The 22,907-nt window shown below is 36.5% G+C and overlaps 1 protein-coding gene across 1 annotated transcript in view; it reads right to left on the bottom strand.

Annotated features, from left to right (window-relative positions):
* Window positions 1-3,206: 3,206 nt before the first annotated feature.
* LOC111514157 (glutamate receptor ionotropic, kainate 2) overlaps window positions 3,207-22,907 on the bottom strand; it is a 40,222-nt gene continuing 20,521 nt past the window's right edge. The window contains exons 8-15 of the mRNA XM_074181414.1: window positions 20,419-20,635; window positions 20,278-20,362; window positions 20,084-20,222; window positions 18,125-18,262; window positions 8,924-9,357; window positions 5,594-5,709; window positions 3,481-3,633; window positions 3,207-3,345 (exon numbers count right to left, since the gene is read on the bottom strand). Coding sequence (XP_074037515.1) covers window positions 3,253-3,345; window positions 3,481-3,633; window positions 5,594-5,709; window positions 8,924-9,357; window positions 18,125-18,262; window positions 20,084-20,222; window positions 20,278-20,362; window positions 20,419-20,635 — 1,375 coding nt within the window. The 3' untranslated portion in view covers window positions 3,207-3,252. The remainder of the gene's footprint in view (window positions 3,346-3,480; window positions 3,634-5,593; window positions 5,710-8,923; window positions 9,358-18,124; window positions 18,263-20,083; window positions 20,223-20,277; window positions 20,363-20,418; window positions 20,636-22,907) is intronic.

Below are 22,907 nucleotides of genomic sequence, written 5' to 3'. Positions count from 1 at the left end.
ATTGTATACCATAACATTACATAGTACTAATAGTGCTTCGATTATCCTTACCTCGTAAATTTCCTAACGAAATTTGTTTGTAGGTGGTTGACAATGCTTCGTGATGTATTTTATCAGTTTGGACATATACGCGGCTTCTTTGATTTCTCTCCTAAACCAGTGTTCTTCCTTGTGAATGATTTCAGCTTGAGCCCACTTGATGTTATGTTGATAAGTTCTAACATACTCTGCTATTCCGGATTTGCTGGTTTCTCCTCGCTATGTGTGTTTCTTGTGCTCAGCAATGCGAACTTTCAAGGGCCTCTTAGTTTCACCGATGTATGATTCTCCGCACTCGCAGGGTATCCGGTAAATGCAATTCTTGAAATCGCAGTCCGCGTTTGGTGGCCTGGTTTTCGTGAGGCTGCTACGGATAGTGTTTCCAGATCTGAAGCAGGTCCTGATGTTATACTTGGACCCAATCCTTTTTATCCTTTCCAATGATCCTCTGATGTAGGGAAGTACAAGTAGATGCTGGTTGTGGCGGCTCCTCTTCCTTGTGGAGCTCTTGCTGTCTTCTAGCTGAAGCCTGTTCTACCATCACTCTGGAGTAACCATTCCGATGAAGGTCATTTTTGATGATACCTAGTTCTTTTTCGAGACCTTCCTTGGTATTACAGAGCCCAAAAGTACGGTCCAGTTGAATCTTGATGATTCTCCTTTCAGTCGATTCATGGTGGTTGGATTTCTGGTTCAGATAATGTCTCGTGTGAGTGGGTTTTCGATATACAGATGTTTCCCATTCAGTGTCGGTCCTCTTCACCAATACGTCTAAGAAAGGCAATTTGTTGTGGACTTCCTCCTCCATTGTAAAAGTGATGGAAGGACTTACGTTGTCGATGTGCTTCAGGAAAGTGTCTAGCTCTGCATTCCCATGGTTCCATATTATGAAGGTGTCGTCTACGTATATCAACCAGACTCAGGGCATCTTGTGGGCTTCTTCAATGGCCGGAGTTTCAAACCAGTGCATATATATATTGGCTTTAATCGGTGGAAGTGGCGATACCATTGGCAGTCCCTCATCTTGCGTAAAGAATTTGTCTTTCAGTTGGAATTCAAAGAAGCCGCGTATATGTTGTCCAACAATGCATTTAGCCAAGCCAGCGTAGAGATACGTAACATATGGAAACCTCTAATCAAGCGGAAAAAGACCAACTCCCGCCAAACGATCGTCTCCTGCTGAAACCAATGAAGCGGGGAGAGGGAGGAGAGGATAGGTGAAAGCACTCGAATGACCTATAAATATTCGGATCGAAGGAATAAGTCCAGTTATCACCCGAAGACGATTGTGGATACTAACAATCAAAACGTCGTGACGTAACTTTGTTTGGAATCCTTTAATTTTAAATTTTCATTTCTTTTTAATAAATTTTTTTTTAATTTTCAGCTCGTATTGATATTTAAATTTTTACATTTTTTGATTATTGCTTGTATGTTATTTCTTTGTAATTTCAGTTTTTTGTTCAATAAAATTGTTATTTTTTCCGTTATTTTTGAGTTTTGAAATATTCTTTCTGGGTTTTCAAATCATTTCATATTATATCAGACAATGGAAATTCGAACTGATGAAATATTTCCTAACGAAGGTTATCACCCATAAAAATAATAAAAATGTTTCTTAAATCCTTCAGTATCACAAAATCATATAGGATACAAACACATATTCACATATATATGATATTCAAACATATAGATAGAACATTTCACAAATCAAATTTCATTAGCAACAGTCCCCTTATCGATTCAAATATTCTGTTACAGCTACCACAGAAGCAACCGTTAATGAAAAACTATGAAAATATTTTTTTTTTTATTTCTTATATTTATAGGAAGAATATTGAAACATTTTGCACCTGCAAGAGATAAATAGTGTTAGAAAAACAATTTATAATGTTTTTGAAGCCTTATCAAACTATCATGTCTCGTTGGATACGAATGAATTTCGGATTTTCGATGGTGATCGTGTGAATATTTTTTGAATACTGGAATGCACTTGTAAATATATATAAATGGTACACACATAATTCCATTTTCAATAAAATGTTTTGTGCAAGAATCCCTAATTTGAATCAATCGCATGTCCCTTTTCTGGGACATGAAAATTCTATAGAGATGTGACAGTATATAATAGGTAAGAAACAGTTGGTTCATAAAAAAAATACAACTCCAATTCGATCCAACACACACCCTGTTTTATTTTGAGCCAATAAAGCCAGATTCAAACCTGTTAGATATATGATAGAGATGGTGACCATAAGTATATGATAATATTAAGGGAATTGGTGATGAATCGAACAAATTGGAATTCAGGTGACAATCATCCCCTTAGCAGATAGAAGGACACAGATATCCGCTGATATCTGTGCGTTGTAGATTCTGTTTGGCAGACACATGCCCTTAGATATCATTAGGTACCTAGTAAGTTATTTCATGGCCATCACATTTTCTAGATTTTATTGTAAGGTTTCACAAAACACACGAAACCTGTTCATAAGACTGAAGTGGAATTCTGAAAATCAATCCAGGATGTCATTAAAAACATCAATTGTTGATTCTTCAGCAAGAATTCACTAGTCACCCCTACATGAAATCCTATCTGAGAGAGTTCATTTTGAAGACATGTCTCCTTCTTGAATAGATTTTCAGAAAACCGTTTTCTGTATTCATTGTAATCTATAGTGATTTTGATTGAATGGTCATTATTACTATGCAACACAACCACGAGCAAAATGGATCAATGATTTTCTGAAGTATTATGTGGTTATGTACCATGAAAAATAAAACAGTATTCTATTCAAAATATGCTAGTTGACACCTTCTTTCAGTATGTGTAAATCTTATTGTCTTTTAAGTATTTTGGTACATAGTCACATCCTCAGAATTTATAGTATATGTGTATGTATAAATTGTATGGTTTTCAGTGCAATCATCGATTGAACCAAAACTACAGACAAAAAAAAGAAATATACGAAAGGAGTATTCGGTCAGAATAATAAGTAAACAACTTCAAAATTATATGAAATGGGAAAGTTACTCCGACAATTTCAGCAAGGGTGCCTCAAAAAACTGATGAATAGCATATTCACAATGTGGCTTATTTTGGTGTAGAGAAAAATTAATTCCAGCAATCATTCACTCTATTCCATATCTGGCTCAATCAAATACTATTGTGCTCCGAGGGATATATTTTACTACATTATTACACAAAATATATTATTCTTCTTGTGACGACCTGGCTTTTCTGCGTATGGTGCATATCTGACAAGTAAATTGTAATTCTTCCTTCAGAACATCCGTGAAATACATCTGAAATGAAAGAAAATATTGTTCCCACTTTGTTCATGAGTATACTCAACTGAAAATCAAATAACATCTGAAAGTTTGAAAATGGGGTGCATTTCTCCTCAATGAGAACTGTTGAGAAACTCATAAACAACTCACATCTTTGTTGTTGGCTATTTTTCTCACGTTCCAGAGGAATTCTATCAAAGCTAGGAGCAGCGAAACGATGACACCAATTCCAAGTAACATAAACAGACCCTTGGTATCTTCGAAGGTCAATTTATTTACGTTCGAACTATCTCCGTTCTCGAACTGAAATAATAAAAAATTATGAAATGTGCATAAAAAGACCTAATATATGATCTATCAATAATTGAAAACATTGGAATTTTGGAAAAAAAAAACAATTTTTTCAACCAATATGATTGTGGAAATTGGTGCAGAACTCAATGGGTGTACATTTGATGAAACGTTTTCGAAAACAACATGACGGAAATCAATTGTTTCTATGAAATTATAACATCCTGGTAAAAAAGGACAGAAAAATTGTTTCGAAAAATCAGCTGGCAAATATTATACTGTATCAGAAAAAACGTATTCATGTGAGGTGAGGAAGACTGTCAAATTAAAGAAGAATGACGTCAGATGAAATGACAGAAAATATGGAAAAATGAATTCAGGAGGAACGGAGGTGAAATATCTTGGCATTATCCTTGATGAAAAACTCACTTGGAACGTTGACTTGAAAGAAGTTTTATACAAAACCAGACTGTCCCTATGGACATGTCGAAAGATTTGTGGTAAAACTTGAGGTTTAGGTTCCAAACAAATCCATTGCATTTATGCGATGATTGCTAGACCAATGATCACTTATGGTGCTATTGCCTGGTGGCCGAAGGCTTTACAGAAAACGACCCAGGCGAAGCTCTCTGTCTTACAGAGACAGGCTTGTCTGGTCATCAGTACCACACCATCAGCGGTCATAGAGAAATGCTAGATGGAATGCATATAGACTTATGCATATTGCGAACTGCACAAATCAATTCAATGCAGAGTGCAACAGACTGTTGGTTGACACTGAAAGTCACAGCATTTTGGAAATCACCTCTGACTTCACGCCTCCAACTGTCAACTACGAATTGAATCCTCCGGGAGAAGGAAATATTAAGAGCAGATAGTTGTTGGTTCACAGATGGATCAAAAACAACTTTCGGTTCTGGTGCGAGTGTTTTCAGTCGCAGACCTAGGACAGAGATATCTACCTGCCTAGGAACCTATGCGGAAATTTACGCTTTTGAATTATGTGCGGAGAGATCAAAAGAATCCAACCTCATACACAAGTCAATCAAAATATTCCCGGATAGTCAAGCGGCGTTGAAAGCTCTTGGATTCTACCAAGCAACGTGGAAATTGGTAGCAAATTGTCAAAAACGACTTTTCTCGATAAGAGGACTTAACAGATTATCTCTGGTCTGAATTTCTGTTCTGGAAGGCAATGAGGCTGCTGACTTCCTTGTGAAGGAGGATGCTACAAGCAGCTTCATCAGACCACAACCTATCATTGGCATCGCTCCAGGCTTTGCCAAACAAAAACTGAACACCTGAATGGCAAGAAGATTTATGGACTTCTGGCAGACTCTTCCAGGATTGGCTTTCCCCCAGGCGTTTATTCACCCTTCAAAGCTTGATACCAAACAGTTGTTGGACTACAGTAGGGATGAACTACTATGTCTTACAGGCGTTCTCACATGTCACTGTCATTTGAATCATCATATGCAGAGACTCGAACTGTCGGTAGACAGTGTGTGTCGCCTTTGTTTGGAAAATGATGAAACAGCAGAGCACATACTTTGTGCCTGCCCCGCTGGGGACCGAATCAGGTTTTGAGAGTTGGACAGAGCCGTACTCTTACCACCCACCATACAAACTTATCGGCTTCGTTAAGAAGCTGGATTCATTTGGTCGAGTGTGAATAGGTGTGAGCCACAATAAACCCCTGCGGGTTGTACCTTACCTAACCTAATTGAATGTACGCAACCCGCGAAATTTGAATATTCAGCTTATTTTTTGAACAGCTCACTACATTGAAACAATGTTGAAATACATTTTTTCTCACAGAATCAATATTATTTTATGATATCCCTAGGTTCATCACAGATTTGTTTGAATTTTTTCCGCACTTTCTCGAAGGATATTTTTCCTTCAATTACAATTATTATAATTTTTTCAAACAATCATTATATTTTCTTGGACAACTGATCAACATACTCACTTCACATAATGGTTCATCACTATCAACTTTCCACCACTTCTTTTTCAGCTCAGTTAGTTGTCCCGATTCTTGCATTTTCAAAATAGCCTTATTGATAGCACTCTTATAAGGTGAATCTGCAAAAAGTCAAGAAATAAATCTGTCATATTAGTTCCTCAGTCGTATTATTGAATATGCCTTTTTGCCTTATATAAAGACAGAAACAGTATACTTTGAAATTTTTGGGAAAGAAAGTTTTTGGCTTTCTACTACGTCATCTTGATACAAAAAAAGATGAGGGAATCTTCCAAAGAAAAGAAGGAAGTAATCAATTTGAAAATAATAACTCTATACATGAATGTGTAGAGCATGCAAAGAAGTAACATTCAGACACAAACTGAAAGAGAGTCCTTCTGAAACAGCTACTTTCATTTAAACATTGAATTACACGAAAGAAAAAACCTTTCGAAACAAATACTTCTACATGAACACTGAATTATACAAAAGATACTTTTCTCTACTCAGTTTGTATTTCAAACATTCGTTGTGGAATAAAAATCAGATATCATTTACAAGTTCTACTTTAAATGAATGGTAACAAATTGCACTTACATGGAACACTGTCATTTTCACTATACATCGATACGGCGAAACATCGATACATCGATGTTTCGCCGTAAGACACTTGCCCTAATGCTCTTCAGTGTCAAATTGGATAACATTATAGAAAAGACACACAATTAAATCATGAATTACGATTTTTTTTTTATCAATATGGAGTAGTAGGAAGCCAAAAACTATCTTTCCCAAAAATTAATCACTCCTTAAAATATAACCCCTTCAATTCAAATAAGATTTCTCATGGCTGAGATTAAATCAAATAGGTGAATGAATGTCATTACGATGTCATCGATGACATAAGCAGATCAAGCTTATTACGACATTAAAAAATCGTAATTCATGAATTAATTGTGTGTATTTTCTATAATGTTATCCAATTTGGTACTGAAGAGCCTTAGGGCAAATGTCTTACGGCGAAACATCGATGTATACCAGTGAGGATGACAGTGTTCCATGTGAGTGCAATTTGTTACCATTTATTTAGAGTAGAACTCATGTGAATGATACCTGATTTTTTTTCCACAACGAATGTTTGAAATATAAACTGAGTAGAGAGAAGTTTCTCCTGTATAATTCAGTGTTCATATAGAAGTATTTGTTTCGAAAGATTTTTTTCTTTTCTGATATTCACTGTTTATATGAAAGTAGCTGTTTCAAGAGGACGTTCTTTCAGTTTGTGTCTGAAAGTTACTTCTTTGCATGATCTACATATACATGTATAGAGTTACTTATTTTCAAATTGATTACTTCCTTCCTTTCTTTGGAAGATTCCTTATCTTTTTTTGTATCAAGATGGAGTAGTAGAAAGCCAAAAACTTTCTTTTCCAAAAATTATTCATTCCTAAAAATATAACCCCTTCAATTCAAACTTTGAAATTGATTTTCTCATTGATTCAATTTACAACTCAGTTCTTTCCGAGACGACATATATGTGACTGCATCTTTCGAAATTCAATTTGAAATAAAATCAGATCAATGAATTGGAAAGTAACGGAATTTTTACCTCAAAAACTGAAAAAACAATGGAAAGAACAGTTTTTGATTGCGATTCTGTGTAAATAAGTACTAACATAATAGACCAAATTCATATCAACTTACATATTTGTGAAAACAAACATAGATGAAAATATCACTATCTCATGTTACCTTCGATATTCCTCAAGGTTTTCATTGGGGACCACTACAGATATAATAGATATAGTGAAAATATACAATATGATTCAAAAAGTTTGAAGCTTTATGCCAAACAGTACATAAAATATTTGTCAATTCTGAAAACCAAACATATTCTCATGTTCAAAATGGATCATTACATCGAGCATGAAAATACTATTCATTTAAAATTCCGTTGAGATCTGATAGTGAGCTAATGGGGAATATAGTATTGTAGACAGAATTATGGTCCAATGATCATGTCACCAAACTACAGTATCGAGTAATATCGTTACTGAATCATATTCTCAAACAATGAAAATCAATCGAACAGAAAATTTCAATTATTAATGCTGTTTTCGTGAAAATAAACATAGAAGGAAACAAACTGTATATGAACTTTTCATGTATAGTTATTTGAATATATTATTTGTTACAGGTCTTAAATGGAGATTCTCACCACTACCTCGGTCCTAAATTACCACAAGGTGATTTGGTACTGTAACATTTGGAAATCAATCACATAAGCGGTTTTTCAGGCACAGAAATGACCTATATATACCCTAGGACCGACATATGGATCGTTAAGGAAATAATGATATTACTGTAACAACATCTGTAGAAGATCTGGGAGTAATATTGGCAATTATTTTGGCGGAAAATTAAGTGAGAGATAATTCAAATCACTATGTTCTTATTTGTAGTAGACTGAATCAAAATTCAGTAATTCAATAAGAGGTGAAATAGAAATCCCTTGGCGTAAAATCCAAGCAATTTTTTCATAAACACCGGAACTGCTTTACACTTCTGAAAAGAAAGAGAGAGAGAGAGAGAGAGGAGACTATTAGGCCAGGCGTACTATGTTGAAAAATACTGATTTTTCAGAAAAATTCCTTACAGGGTAAACTCAACGGGAATGGGTTGGGAAGGTAGTCAGTTATGTTGGGGCAAAAATTCAACAGCTGAATGTTTGCAGGGGCGGAGGAGTGGATGTGAAAATGGGTGAAAAACGGTTTTTCGTGGTTTGCGGACAAAATAATTGATTTAAAGAAAAAAGTTAAATGAAAAAGTTGTAGAAAATGTCTATAAAAGACATTATTCAGAAACTAAAGCAAATTTAGTGAATCTCTTCGAGTTCAACACCATTCCAATATTTTTTCATTCAAAAATGAACATAGAAATGATTTCCTGCTCTTCAAACATAAATTATCAGTATTTGAGAAGGCCCTAAAATATGTTCACCATGTTTACAGTACTAGTAGTGATCTGTAATTTTGGACAATACCAGATTTGCTACTTGATATGTAATATCAGTTGCCAATAAGGGTATATTCTATCCTACTTTTCCAGATCTAGAAGGTTTCCTCTTACGAAATTAGATTGCCATTCAGCCTCAGATCTTGAATTCATGTTTCACCACTGCATATCTTTTAAAAAATGAAACTCACTGGGTATCACGACCATCGAATCAAAATAATATCGATCAAATATTTTCTGTAACATATTTTGCGATATCCCCTATATTTTACCTCTTCTACGAACTCTAAATAGAAAAATGTGGTAACATTGTATACTCACTCATAGGCATAGTTATACCATAGCTTTTGGAGTCCAGTAAATCCCCAACTTGCTTTAGATCACAATTTCTCTCCAACTCGTACTCTATTTGCGTTGACTCCATGAGGAACGCATACTTAGCGTTCTTGGAACTAGCAACTCTCGAAACACCTTCCGAATTAGTCAGTCCAAACACCGAAGGGTCCTGTTCCATTACAGACCACATTCTCTGGTATGTAGTGAAGTTGGAGTTTCGGAAAAAATATTCAGTAGAACCTCCTTTCACAAGGCCGTATTTGACTTTGTTTTGTTTTGCAAGATCTTCTACATTATTGATAGAGGAAAAGTCGCTGTTAGCTTGGGAAATGAATACTGATAAGTTGGAGATGTAAATGCTTGAAACCGTCAGACAGAAAAACCACCAGGTAACAGTTGCTATCCTCGCTGAGAAACCTCTGAAAATGATCAGAATTTGATTCAGAAAAAAAATTCACTGAGTAGATTGAGTAGATGAAGGAATTCAGAAGACATCTTGGGCTATATCATCTCCATGTTTTATGATGCAAATTCGAGTAATCTTCTGTATCAATGAAGACACATTTATTGATAGGAGAGATAGCAGAGTTGATATCAGGTAGCATATTGGAGAATTCCTCTTGGCATGAAATTTCCTCAGTTAAGCTTCATTTCTCAGAAGAAGTAGCTATGTTCGATCGAAATCGATAGAAAATGCCATATTATTATTTCCATGCAGAATTATACAAATTGTATCCACCATGAGTGAATATAGCATTCAATAACACCTGCAAATGATGGAATTGATTTATCAAAATGGATGTTCTGCTAACGAAGTGTTGGAAGTGACAGTTCTACCAACCCTTGGCATGGCTGGAGAGGAGCCTCGCATCATACCACCAAAGGAGACGACAATCAGAACACGCAGGGTGCTCCACATGATTAAGCCCCCTGAAGCCACAAGAACTGGCTCGTTTGGATGCGGAGGTTCACAGTGTTCTAAGAGAAGAGGCTGACATCTGGCAAATCAACACCGCCGTGTATAACGTCGTCCAATCGCAAGGCCGGGATTTCGGCCTTCCGATTCGGAAGATTGAACGGCGTGTACACAAGATGGAGGCTAAGATCACGTCGGCGAGACAACACGCGTCTCGTATCCAATGTGTGATGGATTACAGGGCGACCAGTAGGCCTTTCACGCCCGCAGTGCGGCGAATAGCCGCCAATCTACGACGTATCCATCACACTTTAAGCCAAGGCGTGCTGCTGATCACCAAACAGCACTGCCTTGATAGGATACGAATGCTAGTGGCTGCTAAGAAGTCACTAGTGAGGCAAGCGAGAAGTATCACGGAAAACCTTAGGTTCCGCGAGAAACCTTCTCGCTCATTCCAAGAGCTTCCACGTGCTGTGGAAAATCCGTCGACCGCTGATCAGGTGGAATCCTTCTGGAAGGATATCTATGAACACCCGCAGCCACTCAACTTAGACACTCCAGCCCTAGCGCAGTTCGAAGCTTTCAACAGAGAGCTTCGACAGCCTGAGCTCAATGAACTGCGCAACCCGATAACCCCAGATGACGTTCGAAGGGCCCTTGTTGGTTCCAAGAACTTTGCTGCTCCAGGCCCAGATGGGCTGAACACTTATTGGTGGAAAAAACTAACAACTACCCACCGCCATCTGGCCAGAGTTTTCAACTCATGGCTGGATGGAGAGCAGCCGATTCCGGATTGGTTTGTCGAGGGGTGGACCGTTATTATCCCTAAAAGCGGAGATTTGTCGATTCTAAAAAATTACAGACCGATAACATGCTTGAATTCGTGTTATGAGTTGTTTACAAGCATCTTATACACACACATACTCACCGCAGTTGACCGAGTGTTCGAACGGATATATGAGCAGAGAGGGTCGAAAAGAGGAATCGCTGGATGTAAAGAGAATCTGCTCATCGATAGATGTGTAACGCAGGACTCGATACGATATAAGCGTAACCTCTCTATGGCCTGGATCAATTACCATAAGGCATTTAATACAGTTTCGCATGAGCTCATCTTGCATTTGCTCAGATGCCTTGCGGTACCCGACAACATAGTGAGATGCATTGAACAACTGATACCACTTTCGCGAACTCGCTTCACCTTAACATCTGGTCAAGCAAGAGTCCAAACAGGGTGGGTCACTTCCAGAAGGGGTGTATTTCAAGGTGATTCCCTCAGTCCCCTTCTATTCTGCATTGCCATTATCCGTTGCGCTCAGAAATACTCGAGGGTGTTACTGTGGCACCCCCGGAAACCGGAGGCACAAGGTCACCCATCTGTTTTATATGGATGATCTTAAACTTCATGCCTCTGGAGAGAAGGATCTCCGTCAGTCCTTGAGGGTGGTGGAAGAGTACACGCATGCTATTGGTATGAAATTCGGGATAGATAAATGTGCAATGGTTCATCTCAAAAGAGGACGATGTGGGGACTACGGAGAGGATGTGCAGCTCGTAGATGGAAGCATCCTACACCATCTGGATGCCGGAGAGACGTATACTTACCTCGGGGTGGAACAACGCCACTCACGACAGAAACTGAAACAAAACTCTCAACTGAACAGAAATTGAGTTTAATGCAGAATATATTTCAAATTGAAATTTTCAATCATTATTATTTTCCTTCTCAAACTCATTTTCGAAGTCCAAGATCTGGAATTTGATTGCGTTTTTTTCAAATACTTGAAATTAACTGTTTCTGAAGTTTGATGATTGCTGAGAATTGTTTTCATCATTAAAACTTTTGCGATTCTGTCTTTCGCAACTATCTGACCACATCATCAGCGTTTTTGAGTTTGGACTGAGATGATTTTCAATGAACTTCTTCAGTACAGATCCAACTTTCAGGGCCCCTTGCCTATCTGTCCCCTCTTTCCATATGATGCAGTATCAATTTTTTCCACAATAGACACCTTCATTGTACAGCCATAGTTGCCTTTTATAGAAAACCAAGTTTGTGAACGATGAACGATTATGTACGAAACTAACCAACAGTGTAACTAGAAAGTAAACAATGATTAGAAGAGAACCAAGTCACAAAGAGGAGTCCAAGCGACATTGCTAAACGTTTTGTTGAATATCTAATCGGAACCAGGCGTAGGTCCTTTCTGATTTATTCTGTATCTGTAATGATCACCTAGTTCCCAGTGTAGGGTCATTTTTCAATCGTTAATACCCGAGAGTACTTATGTGTCGTATAGTGCCATAAACTTATTTCCACAAAAATGTCGCTTGGTTCCTTTCTGATGAGCAGTACCCATTTGATATTCTGCACGAGCGATTTGAGAGCATAATCATAATGAGCATAATGTAAACTGGCTACCGAGATCGTGAGATTTGACCCTGTTGACTTTTTTGTGTGGTTTTCTTGAGTCGCAAGTGAATACGCCACAAACCACAGAGGTCCTCAAAGCTAACACATCCCGAGCCATCGGTAAAATTCAGCCTTATTCATGCGCCAGAGTCATAGAAAATTGGACGTTTCGGATGCGCTCCACCCAAAGAAGTCGTGGCGGACATTTGAACGATGTTTTATCCCACATGTGAAATTGGCCGCGGTGGTAGTGCGCCAGACTCACGATTGGAAGATCGTAGGTTCGATTCCTGCTTCGACCAGATATTTTTCTCGAGAGAATTTATCTGGTTGAAGCTGAGACGATTCTGCAATCGTGTTAGGAATCACACGTTAAAAGGTAAGAACTCGTTGGTCCTTAACTCGCACAAGTTTCTCAACTTCTGAGAGTTGTCGTTCGTATGGGGGCGACAGCTGATTAACGAAAAAACTGATTTTTTTTCACACATAATGGCATCAATAGGTATTTCAAATCAATTAAATTTTTATTATTTCAAAACACTTCGTTCTGTTCAAATTTATCGATAAAAAGCGCTTAATGAAATACTTTAAGGACTAGATGATGGGAATCAAGATAGTTATCGAAACGTTATTCAAAAGAAGTAGTGATGAGTTGAATGAATCAGTATCTGATTTTTTCATTCAAGCGAAGTTACATTTCAGGATCAATTTACTATTCATTTTCTTCTCCTTTGCATAATTCTTTCATTCCAGAAAAATGGGAACACAGGAATGTTCTAGCTGTTTCATCAAAATCAATAATAAAATCTTTTTGATAGTTAGTTTCATACTCCACTTGAAACCCAGTAGTTTTTTCAATGGTTCGACTTTTTGGATATAAATTGATGTAACTGTTTTAATTAAGTCCTCCCTGTATCCTATAAAGTAGAATACTGAGAAGTTCTGAACCATGTCCTCAACCATTCTAGAGGCCATACGCTCATTTGAAATAACTCACAATGGGTTTTTCTCTGATGAACTTGACCTCCATCGATCAAACATGCACTTTCCTTGAAAAGCCACCGGAACGCAATATTTCACTTTCGTGAAAACATTTCTCTGTTGATGAGGTAACGAAGGCACTCAGATCAATTTCAACGTCAAGATAAAAACGTATTGATGACGGTACAATCCATTTCGGCCAGTTATTATTTCATCCACGTTCCGAACACATCTGTAATGCTGTATTCAGTGAGATCTTTCTCGAGAGCAATATCTTCTCGTACACGAGTTTTTAACGTTGTTGATTCTAATTCAAGATACTTTTCGTGAATCTCATTTTGAGAAGGCTTTCTTGCGGAAAGAACCATTTCTTTCGTAATTAGGTTGGAAAACATCTTGTCTCATCTACACAGAGGTAATTTGAAATTACCTTTTCCTCTCCAGTACAGCAAGCTGAGTTACTTACCGTGACTCAAGAAAACTCGTCCGGTTTGTCGTCAAATTATACGCTTGGTCTTAGAGACGTTTGTTTCATAAAATAATAGACGAATTATATTATGAACAAGAGGCGAGGTTTTGAAATTGGTGTACAAGGTGTAACATAAGTACATTAAAACATTCAAGTGACGTATTCCTGAGACAATTTTAAGAAAAAAGTCTATGTGAACTTGTGTCCGAAAATGCTGCGTTTCGGAGATAGGGGGTGTTGAAATTGATTTTTTTTTTCATTTTGAAAATTCGGTACCCGGGATTTTTCTTGACGTGGGAAATCATAATTTCATGTTAATTTTCATGTAACATCCAGAGGGCGCTGCGTACGCTGTCATTATTTTTTTCAAATTGCCCTAACTTTTTTGACAGTAAACAATTGGTACTTTTCATGAAAGAACCTAATTTCCACACTGTTTCCAAGTAAAAAAGGTACATTTTCTCAACAACGCTAGAGGTGATCGTTTTCAAGATATTTACAATTTTCTATATCGATGCATATTACTTAGCTCCTAGGGCGCTAAGTGAAGTTGTTGACAACATTACAAAAGCTAAGTATGTGGTGAATGTCGTCAAAATAAACAACCTTTTCTTATAAAATGTTAGGTTTTTCTCATAAGTTTTTTGCAATTTTGGTTATTCTCATCAAACTTTATACGCAGTATACCCCTACAGACTTCTTAATAACTGCTCATTCAATCCAAATTGAAAAAAATTGTCAGGTTTAATTATTAAATTAGAAAGTGCTATGTTACGGAGTTTGTAAAAAAACAATTCAAAGAAGTACTACTATGTTATTTATTAAGAAAACAAACATATAAAAATTGAACGAAACAACTATTACAACTGTTCAAAGTGACGACCCCCAACAGTAATACAACCTTCTGTTCTCCTCATCAAAGAATTCCGCACCCGTTGAAAAATGCCCGGAGTGTTTCTTATCGTTTCGCAACAAGCTATGATGCGATCCCTCAACAGTTTCTCGTTTTCATTGGGGCTAGCATAAACAAGAGGTTTAAGGTGTACCCAGAAGAAAAAATCGACGAAAATAAGGTCCGGTGACTTCGGGGGCCAAAGCTCAGTGCATTATCTTCCTCTCCATCGTTGGGGATAAGCTACGTCTGAAAAATGTCTAGCTTTCTGGCAGGAGCTCCATCGTGCATGCACCAAGAGTGATTATGGAGATCAATGGGAGCATCTTCCATAAGTTGGGGAAGCTCGTGTTCCAAAAAATGTAGGTAAGCATCTCCATTCAAATGTAAGGGGAGAAATAGGTCCAATTAAATAATCCCCAATTTTGCCTACCCATACATTGAAAGAGAATCTGTCTTGGAAATGAGTTTGCGTTTTTGCATGTGGGTTATCTTCCGCCCAAATGTGGTTGTTATAGAAGTTCATGATACCATTTCTTGAAAAATTAGCCTGTGAAGAGGATTTTCGATAAAATTTGCGGATGTTGTTCGACTTTTCTTTGAAACCTTCTAGCAAATTCGATAAGTGGTTGGAAATTACGTAGCGTAAGTGCCTGGACACGCTGAATATGATAGGGATTCAATTGCTGTTCCTTTAAAATTCTGTACACTGTCATGTGACCCACACTTGAAGTTTAACTAATTTTTCTTTTACTTGTCTCTGGATGTTCACTGATTTCTTCGAGAACCGCCTCCTTCAATTCTACAGTTCTTGTAGTCCGTGGCCGTCCTACTGCAGAATTTGTTTCAAAGCTTCCAGATTCGGAAAGTCGCCGGAAAAGATTCGCAAATGTCGCTGCACAAGGAGTCACGCGTTGGGGATACCTTTCCTGATAGATACATCTGGCCTCGCTTGAATTTCCGTGAGCCAAGCCGTATGCAAAAACCATATCAGCCATTTCAGCATCCGTAAAGTCAGGCATGGTACCAAAAAATCACTTTATACATTCCGAACTGTGAATTTGTCAATTAATAGTTAACAATGTAACAGCGAACTTCTATTTTCATGAACAAACTTTCATAGCCTACTCGATTCAATCAACTCAATTTGTAAGCGGAGAGTGACGAAAATTATTGAAATCAAATTTGGCTATAAAGTAATATGCATCGATATAGAAAATTGTAAATATCTCAAAAACGATCACCTCCAGCGTTGTTGAGGAGATGTACCTTCTTTACTTGGAAAAGGTGTGGAAATAAGGTTTCTTCATGAAAAGTACCAAAAGTTTACTGTCAAAAAAATTAGGGCAATTTGAAATAAATAATGACAGCGTACGCAGCACCCTCTAGATGATACATGAAAATTGATACGAAATTATGATTTCCCACGTCAAAAAAACACCGGGTACCGGATTTCGTGCAAATAACTTAATTTTTGCAAGAGTTATTTTCAGAAAGCGAAAACAAAAATTCAATTCCAACACCCCGTATCTCCGAAACGAAGCTATTTCGGACACTAGTTTATATAGACTTTCTTTCTCAAAATTGTCTCATGAATACGTCACTTGAATATTTAATCGTACTTATGTTACACCCTGTATAGTCATTGAAACACAACAAATCCAAAAAGAACGTATTCTAGTATGACAAAGTTATTAAACATGAAAAAACAGAAATTATGAAAGTTACAAAGTCGGTAGAATTGGGAGAAATTTGCCCATTATAAAGGTTATCCCCAAGAATTTTCAAAATTCAGAAAATTTTCATCAATCCTGAGAATATTTGAAAAAAACAGAGTTTGGCAACTTTGTTTTAATTCTTTCTGTCGTTATTTGAAATGATATGGAAAACTAAGAAGTACTTTCTAATTGGCACACTCCAAGCTATACAAGATGAAGTTAACCTACATATTTTTATTCCAACGTTTCGTCTCATTAGCAGTTAAAATTTTTTATATGTATAAAAAAAAATTAACCCGATATGACTTAGGCTTCTTGCCGACAACGTTTCTGGTGTATGGAGACATTAATTTTCTTAAATTTTGGGATTTCTTCGAAATATGCTCTTGAATGAGCAATATTCCTTATTTATTCGACTTTGTATTTTTACGATTTTAAATTTTCCCAAGCTGATCCTCTTATAACATTGCAATGAAATTATTAATCAATGAAATTATCATATTTTGAAAATACTGAAGCAGATATTATAACGGATGAATTTTGGTGGCTTTGATAATACTTTTGCTTATAGCAATTTGGGCCGACCGTTTTCGAATTACTAATTCAGTAAAATTTACGAAAAGCATGGAAAAGATTATATAAACAAAGTAAATCTATACAAATAAATTCACAATTTCAATTTACAATATAAAAAATCAAGAATAATATACCCAGGGTGTGAGATATATTTCGGTCTTTGCAAAGAACTGGCAACACTGATGTCAATGTGTAAAATGTGGCAACATCATAATGAAGTTTTACATTTTTCAGCATAAACGTACTGACAATGTTTTGATGTACAAGTGCTATTTGTTTTGTTAACAGTGAGTTGAGAAAATCAATTTGACCACTACATGAAAATTTCAAGAGAAGGTTTTCATTGGATTTTTCTCACAACTCCTGACGTGGATTATCGCAACAAAAATGAGTCGATGGACTCTGTTCTTTATATTACGATAGAGCACCATCAAAAACCACAGTATATCGCTAAAATAGTGAATTCCATGGTGGTCGTAGTTTGATCGCAGACAAATTTCGTGAAGGTCGTCCAAAATCGATGCAGTTCTTGAACTGATAATTCAGATCGTAATGTGATATATCATGAGATAGAGACGAGCTGAATCCAACAAAAGTTGTTCGTGGAAGAAACACAGCGAAGCAAATGATTGCCTGTTTTTTCTTCTGAATGGATCATGGGTCACTGTTTTGCATGAGCAACGTTGAACGTTCAATTCTGAGTGATACACGATCATTCGTTGGCTGGAAGTCTTCGGAAAAATTCGTAAAACTGACCACCGACGACGAATCATCATGAAAATGCGATCTCTCACTCATCTCTTCAAACAGGTGAATTCTTGAGCAGTCAAAAATTTGAATGGATGACTTATCCTCCGTACTGTCCTCATTTGGCACCCAGTGACTTCCTCGTATGGGACTTAATAATTGTACGATTGAGAAATTTTGAAACGAACCTCGACATGATTTTTTGAAATATTCTATTATCAATGGTTAATCACGAGAATTGAATGACATATTATACTCGCATAGTGGTGTTGTTTGTTACAGAACATCCATGCAGTATTTGACATCACGCATATAATTACGCATAATTATTACTCAGAAATAATTTCATATTCATTAACATTAACTATTGAAAGTTTTCATTATACAAACTGTCCCAATTCATCTTTCGATATTGTCCATTTCCAAAAAAATTGTTGGTGAAAAATCACAAAAAATATTTTTTATACTACTTACTTTGGAGCCTTGTCACAGCTTTGGGTTGCCATCGATCTGAATACATTCCAAACTGTATTTTTGAAACTCCATATACTGTCTTGTACATCATTACATTCTTCATCAAGATAGGCATCGTCCCAATCCTCTGCAGATATTCTTTCAGAAAAACAATCTATGTGAGACTTGCAAAGTATAGTAGAAAGTCAAAAAAAAATTGAGGGTGGTTTATGAGAATACCCCTCATACCTATATTGGAAGTCGGAAAAACTGAAATCGATGGTGTGTATGTTGTTGCTCAGGAGAAAGTTGAAGTAATCAAGTGGCTCACTATTGTACCTATGATACAGTTGTTGTTCATGAAGTGATATGGTAAAATGATTCCATACCTCGTGCATATAGTTCTAATTCATCAATTGAGAATGAAATAACAGCTGTAGTTTTGAATATTGAAATCATAACTTTATTTGTAACGATAAATTTGTTTCGCCAAATGAATATGAGATACTCATAGTCTACAACTATCATTGACGTTCTATTCTATTTATGTAAGTGATTCTAAGATTCACGAAGGAATAGCATAGAAGTAGTTAGACGAAAATTTTAAGTTTCTAAAACTTTAGACGTGTCCAAAATCTTCATTACCTATATCAGAGGGTCAAGTTATCTAAGAATATTGGGACAACTGGAAGTGAAAAATCAAAGTCTTCAGATGAAAATTTGAAGCCAATTCTTATTAGAAACAGAATTGAGATTCTCAACTTCTGTTGAGAAGTTTCTCAACTTCTGAGAGTTGTCGTTCGTATGGGAGCGACAGCTGATTAACGAAAAAAACATATTTCAAACAGATTTTAAACAGTATGATATTTGAATTTACTCCTACAAGTATAATTAAATTTATCACTAGAAAGTTCTGTCTTCAATGAGGCACCACACGATGTCGATTATCTGAAGAAACAGCTTTCAGAAGGATGCTGACCTATTGCTTTGCAAGATTGGATAATTTTGCTTTCGTGGTTATTTACATATTTCACAATCACGAAATAGTGTCGCGAACTCCAATAACGCTGCAGGAGTTCTGTTGTAGTGCAATAACGAATTCTTAGGATATTTTGGATGGAATTTGGAAAAGTGATTGTGGTTCAGTGATCAGTCATCACAACAGTCATCAAAATAGACTGTAGAAAGTTAGAAAAACATCAATTTTGGAAAAAGAAGAAGAGTATTACAGACAAATTGAAATTATTGAGTTAACAGGTTCACTAATGCCTTTAGGGTGGATATAAAATTGTGCAAGTCTGCAACAAAAAACTGTCTGGTCTGATTTCTTTGTATTTAGGTGTTCTGAAAACTTAGATACTTAAAACATTCTAAAATGTGGTGGAAAAAACGTCCTGCATGAAACTTTGCTGCCTCCTTATAAATTTCTTTCACCACCGCCTCACAGAGAGCTTGGATTCATGAAGCAATTCGTGAAGTCACTTCTAAGATATGGGATGTGCTCCAAATATTTATTATTAAAATTTCCAGGTTGCCTCAGAGGCAAAGTTGGAGAAAGGTGTTTTCGTTAGACCAGATATCAGACGGCTCATGGCTGATTGACAAATCAGAACATGATGGCAGACTACTATCGCAGACTTCAGATAGATCTTGCAGATGCTTCCTACAAACAAGAATGTTCCAAAAGGAGTCTCACTTGAAAACAATTGTTTAATGCTTCCTAGTACTGAATTTATTTTAAGTGAAATAATAAGTTTTGTTACGCAATTATAAATATTTATTTTGTTGTCTTTTGATGTCAGCTTGTTCAGTATAGATTTCTTCAAGTCATTTTCGAATGCAGCACATCAGAAACATAAAAATTACGCAGAAAATATAAAACAACTCTCAATATTTTATTGTAGACTAGTGTTACTTGTAGAAATGGAAAAAGTGTTTCACGTTATTCGTTTTGGACGTTTCATTCAGACACTCACTCACCTGAGGATAACATAATGTATAACCGAAACCAGTAAAAACATGTAGCCCAAATAATACCATACTTCTTCCGAAAACGGTTTAAGAAAGGCAAACCTATTTGGATCCGCTATATTCTGCTTTTTGTGCAAAATACTGATTCCTGAAAAGCATGCTTCAGTCATTGTATTTTCATTCTATAACCATTGATGAGTTACCCAAATTCATGAATGGAAGGCTGAAATCAACTACTTCTTGACGTTCAGGGGTTATTGTGAGATCTCCGACACCCAAGTGGGCTCTCTGGAATAAAACATTTAGATGGCTACATTATCATATTGGCGATAAACTGGGCTCACCTTCTCTAGAATATCTCCAATCAATCCAGTCCATCTTTCGTTGACCTCATCCCAATGTCCATATTGGTTCGACTCAGTCAGTTGTATCTCGAATTCGAATCCTATGATTTTGGCGATATTAGCAATGAGATCCAAGGAGTAGCCTTCATATCTTGCGTTTCCTTCCAGTTCTTCCTCATCAGCGTTAGCTTTCAGTATCAAATAGGGATTTCCAAGCCTGAAGTCATTCAGTTATTTGAATGGTGACGAGAAATGAAATAGTTGATGAGAATTTTTGTAGTTAAATTTTGACAAAGAGTGAGAAACAAAATGACTGAATCTATCTCCTTCAGAGTCTTTTAGATTCACCAGCATTTTTGTCAAAATTCAAATAATTTTCATGAACACATGATGTTCAATAATACATTCGGATTTTTTGAAAAAAAATTATGAAAAAGGCAAGTTGCCTCCACTCAACTTCGAGGATGGACTACTTTCTCAATGGAAATGTCCACTCTATTTCTGTAAACAAAGCATTGACTTCTTACTGATATAAATAGATGGGGTTGTTTCTGAGACTATCGTACATGACAGCATTTAGAAAGATTATAGTCTTCTCTTGGTATTCTTTCTTGTTTATGGCTATGACCGTTTTGCCTTCATCAACTCGCGTGAAACCAATGTTATTTGCTGCCGATTTCTCTTTTATGGATTTAACTAGTTTTAATTCCAGATTGAACCAACCTTCATGCATATTTTAAATTTTGATATTTTTCTGCAGCAATTTGTTTATTAGAGCAACATGATTCCATCAACGAGAAATCTGTATCATTTCCCAAAACTTCTAAATTTGTCGAATTATTTTTGGGTATTTAACTATACAGAACTGTTTCGACCTGCCAAATTCTCACAAATGCAGACAACGTGTTACCTCAGGGCTAGTACTAGAGTGCCACCAAGATTCAGACAAAACCTCAGTAGGTAGGTAATAACATTATCCAGATGTGGGTTAAAGGGCACGACAGGAGTAAAGGTAATCGCATTGCCGACTCTTTAGCCAAAGAAGCGGCTGGACTAAGAATTTTAGGACCCAGTGGCACCTACGGTCTGACGACTTTGACAATTGCGGAACTAGCCAAATGTTACACCCATGCAGTTGTGAATAAGTAGTATTTGATTTGATTTATGTATTGATACCACTTTATAATGAATATATGAGTTCTCTTTATGATCTTTTTAATTGACATCTATTTGACAACTTAATAATAATTTACACTAATGATATCACGGGTGTCCCAATATATAAATATATGTAATACACAACAATCTCCCACGCTTATTGAATTTTTTTTTTCAACTATGTAATCGCCTTTTTATTTGATGGTGCTGATTTTTCATGATGAACGGGTTTCAAAGCATCCAGCCATAGCAGCAAGTCTGTGTTTAAGGGTTTGATCGTTACGTAGCTAGGTGTCCTGGTGCGATAAATTTTTGAAAAATACCTGCTGATTGGCAAAACTTTTTGAAATTTTCACTGGTGAATATAGTTGCATTATCGGAAACCATAACATCGGGAAATCCATTACGAGCAAATATATCTTGGAGTATCTCTATTGAAGATGAAGAAGTTGGAGCTGACGTACACGGAACAATCTCAGCCCATTTTGATTTTGCGTCGATAACGACAAGAAAATGATGATTCTGAAACGGTCCTGAATAGTCGATATGAATTTGCTGCCAATTATTTTCCAAGGGTGCAATGGTGCTCTTGAAGGGTTTGGCTGAACACCTTCACGTAACTTGAGAACAACATTGAAACCTGGAACACATCCAATTTTCTCTTCGAAATCATTTGGATATTTTGCGCTTAGTTCGTCTACACTCCACAGGTTAAATCTTTCAGAGGGTACTGAAGTGTTTTGTTGATTTAGTTGATTCAAACGTATCTTGAGGCGTCGGATCCAAACTCTACCAAGAATAGCAGCGTAATTATCTGGCACAATATAAACATCTTCTTTTATTTTGATGTTACCATAAGAAACGTTAACTACAATCTTCCCATCGGGTATGAAAACATCTTATGAGCGGAATCCGATGGTTGCTGGTTCAAGTGGAATATTCAGATTCAAATCTTGTAATTGTTGACGTTGAAGAAACGTATGAGCTGATCCCGAATCTACTTTTTTGATTGGTTTTTCTTCTATCTTGACGTGGGCGTAATAACGACTCACATCAGTGTCAGAACTATTATGATTTTGATGAATATCGACAATATGTTGCACACCAAATTGTAGTGCGATTTCATATGAATCGTCACTTTGAATTTGATTAGTCGATTCAGATTTTGTCTTTTTTGCAACTAATGAAGTAATGCAGACCTTAGAAACGTGACCAGTCTTGTTGCATAAGGTACATTTGAGTGAGATTTGTTCAGTGTGACAATCTTTTGTGATATGATTGGATTTCCCACACCTAAGACAAATATTCTGCAGTCCTAGTGATTCGAGGTT

This window comes from Leptinotarsa decemlineata, unplaced genomic scaffold (assembly GCF_025532065.1).
Source record: "Leptinotarsa decemlineata unplaced genomic scaffold, Ldec_3_MD MMD2_tig00026314_RagTag_RagTag, whole genome shotgun sequence".
NCBI classification, from domain to species: domain Eukaryota; kingdom Metazoa; phylum Arthropoda; class Insecta; order Coleoptera; family Chrysomelidae; genus Leptinotarsa; species Leptinotarsa decemlineata.
This window is presented reverse-complemented; position numbering and strand designations above follow the sequence as displayed.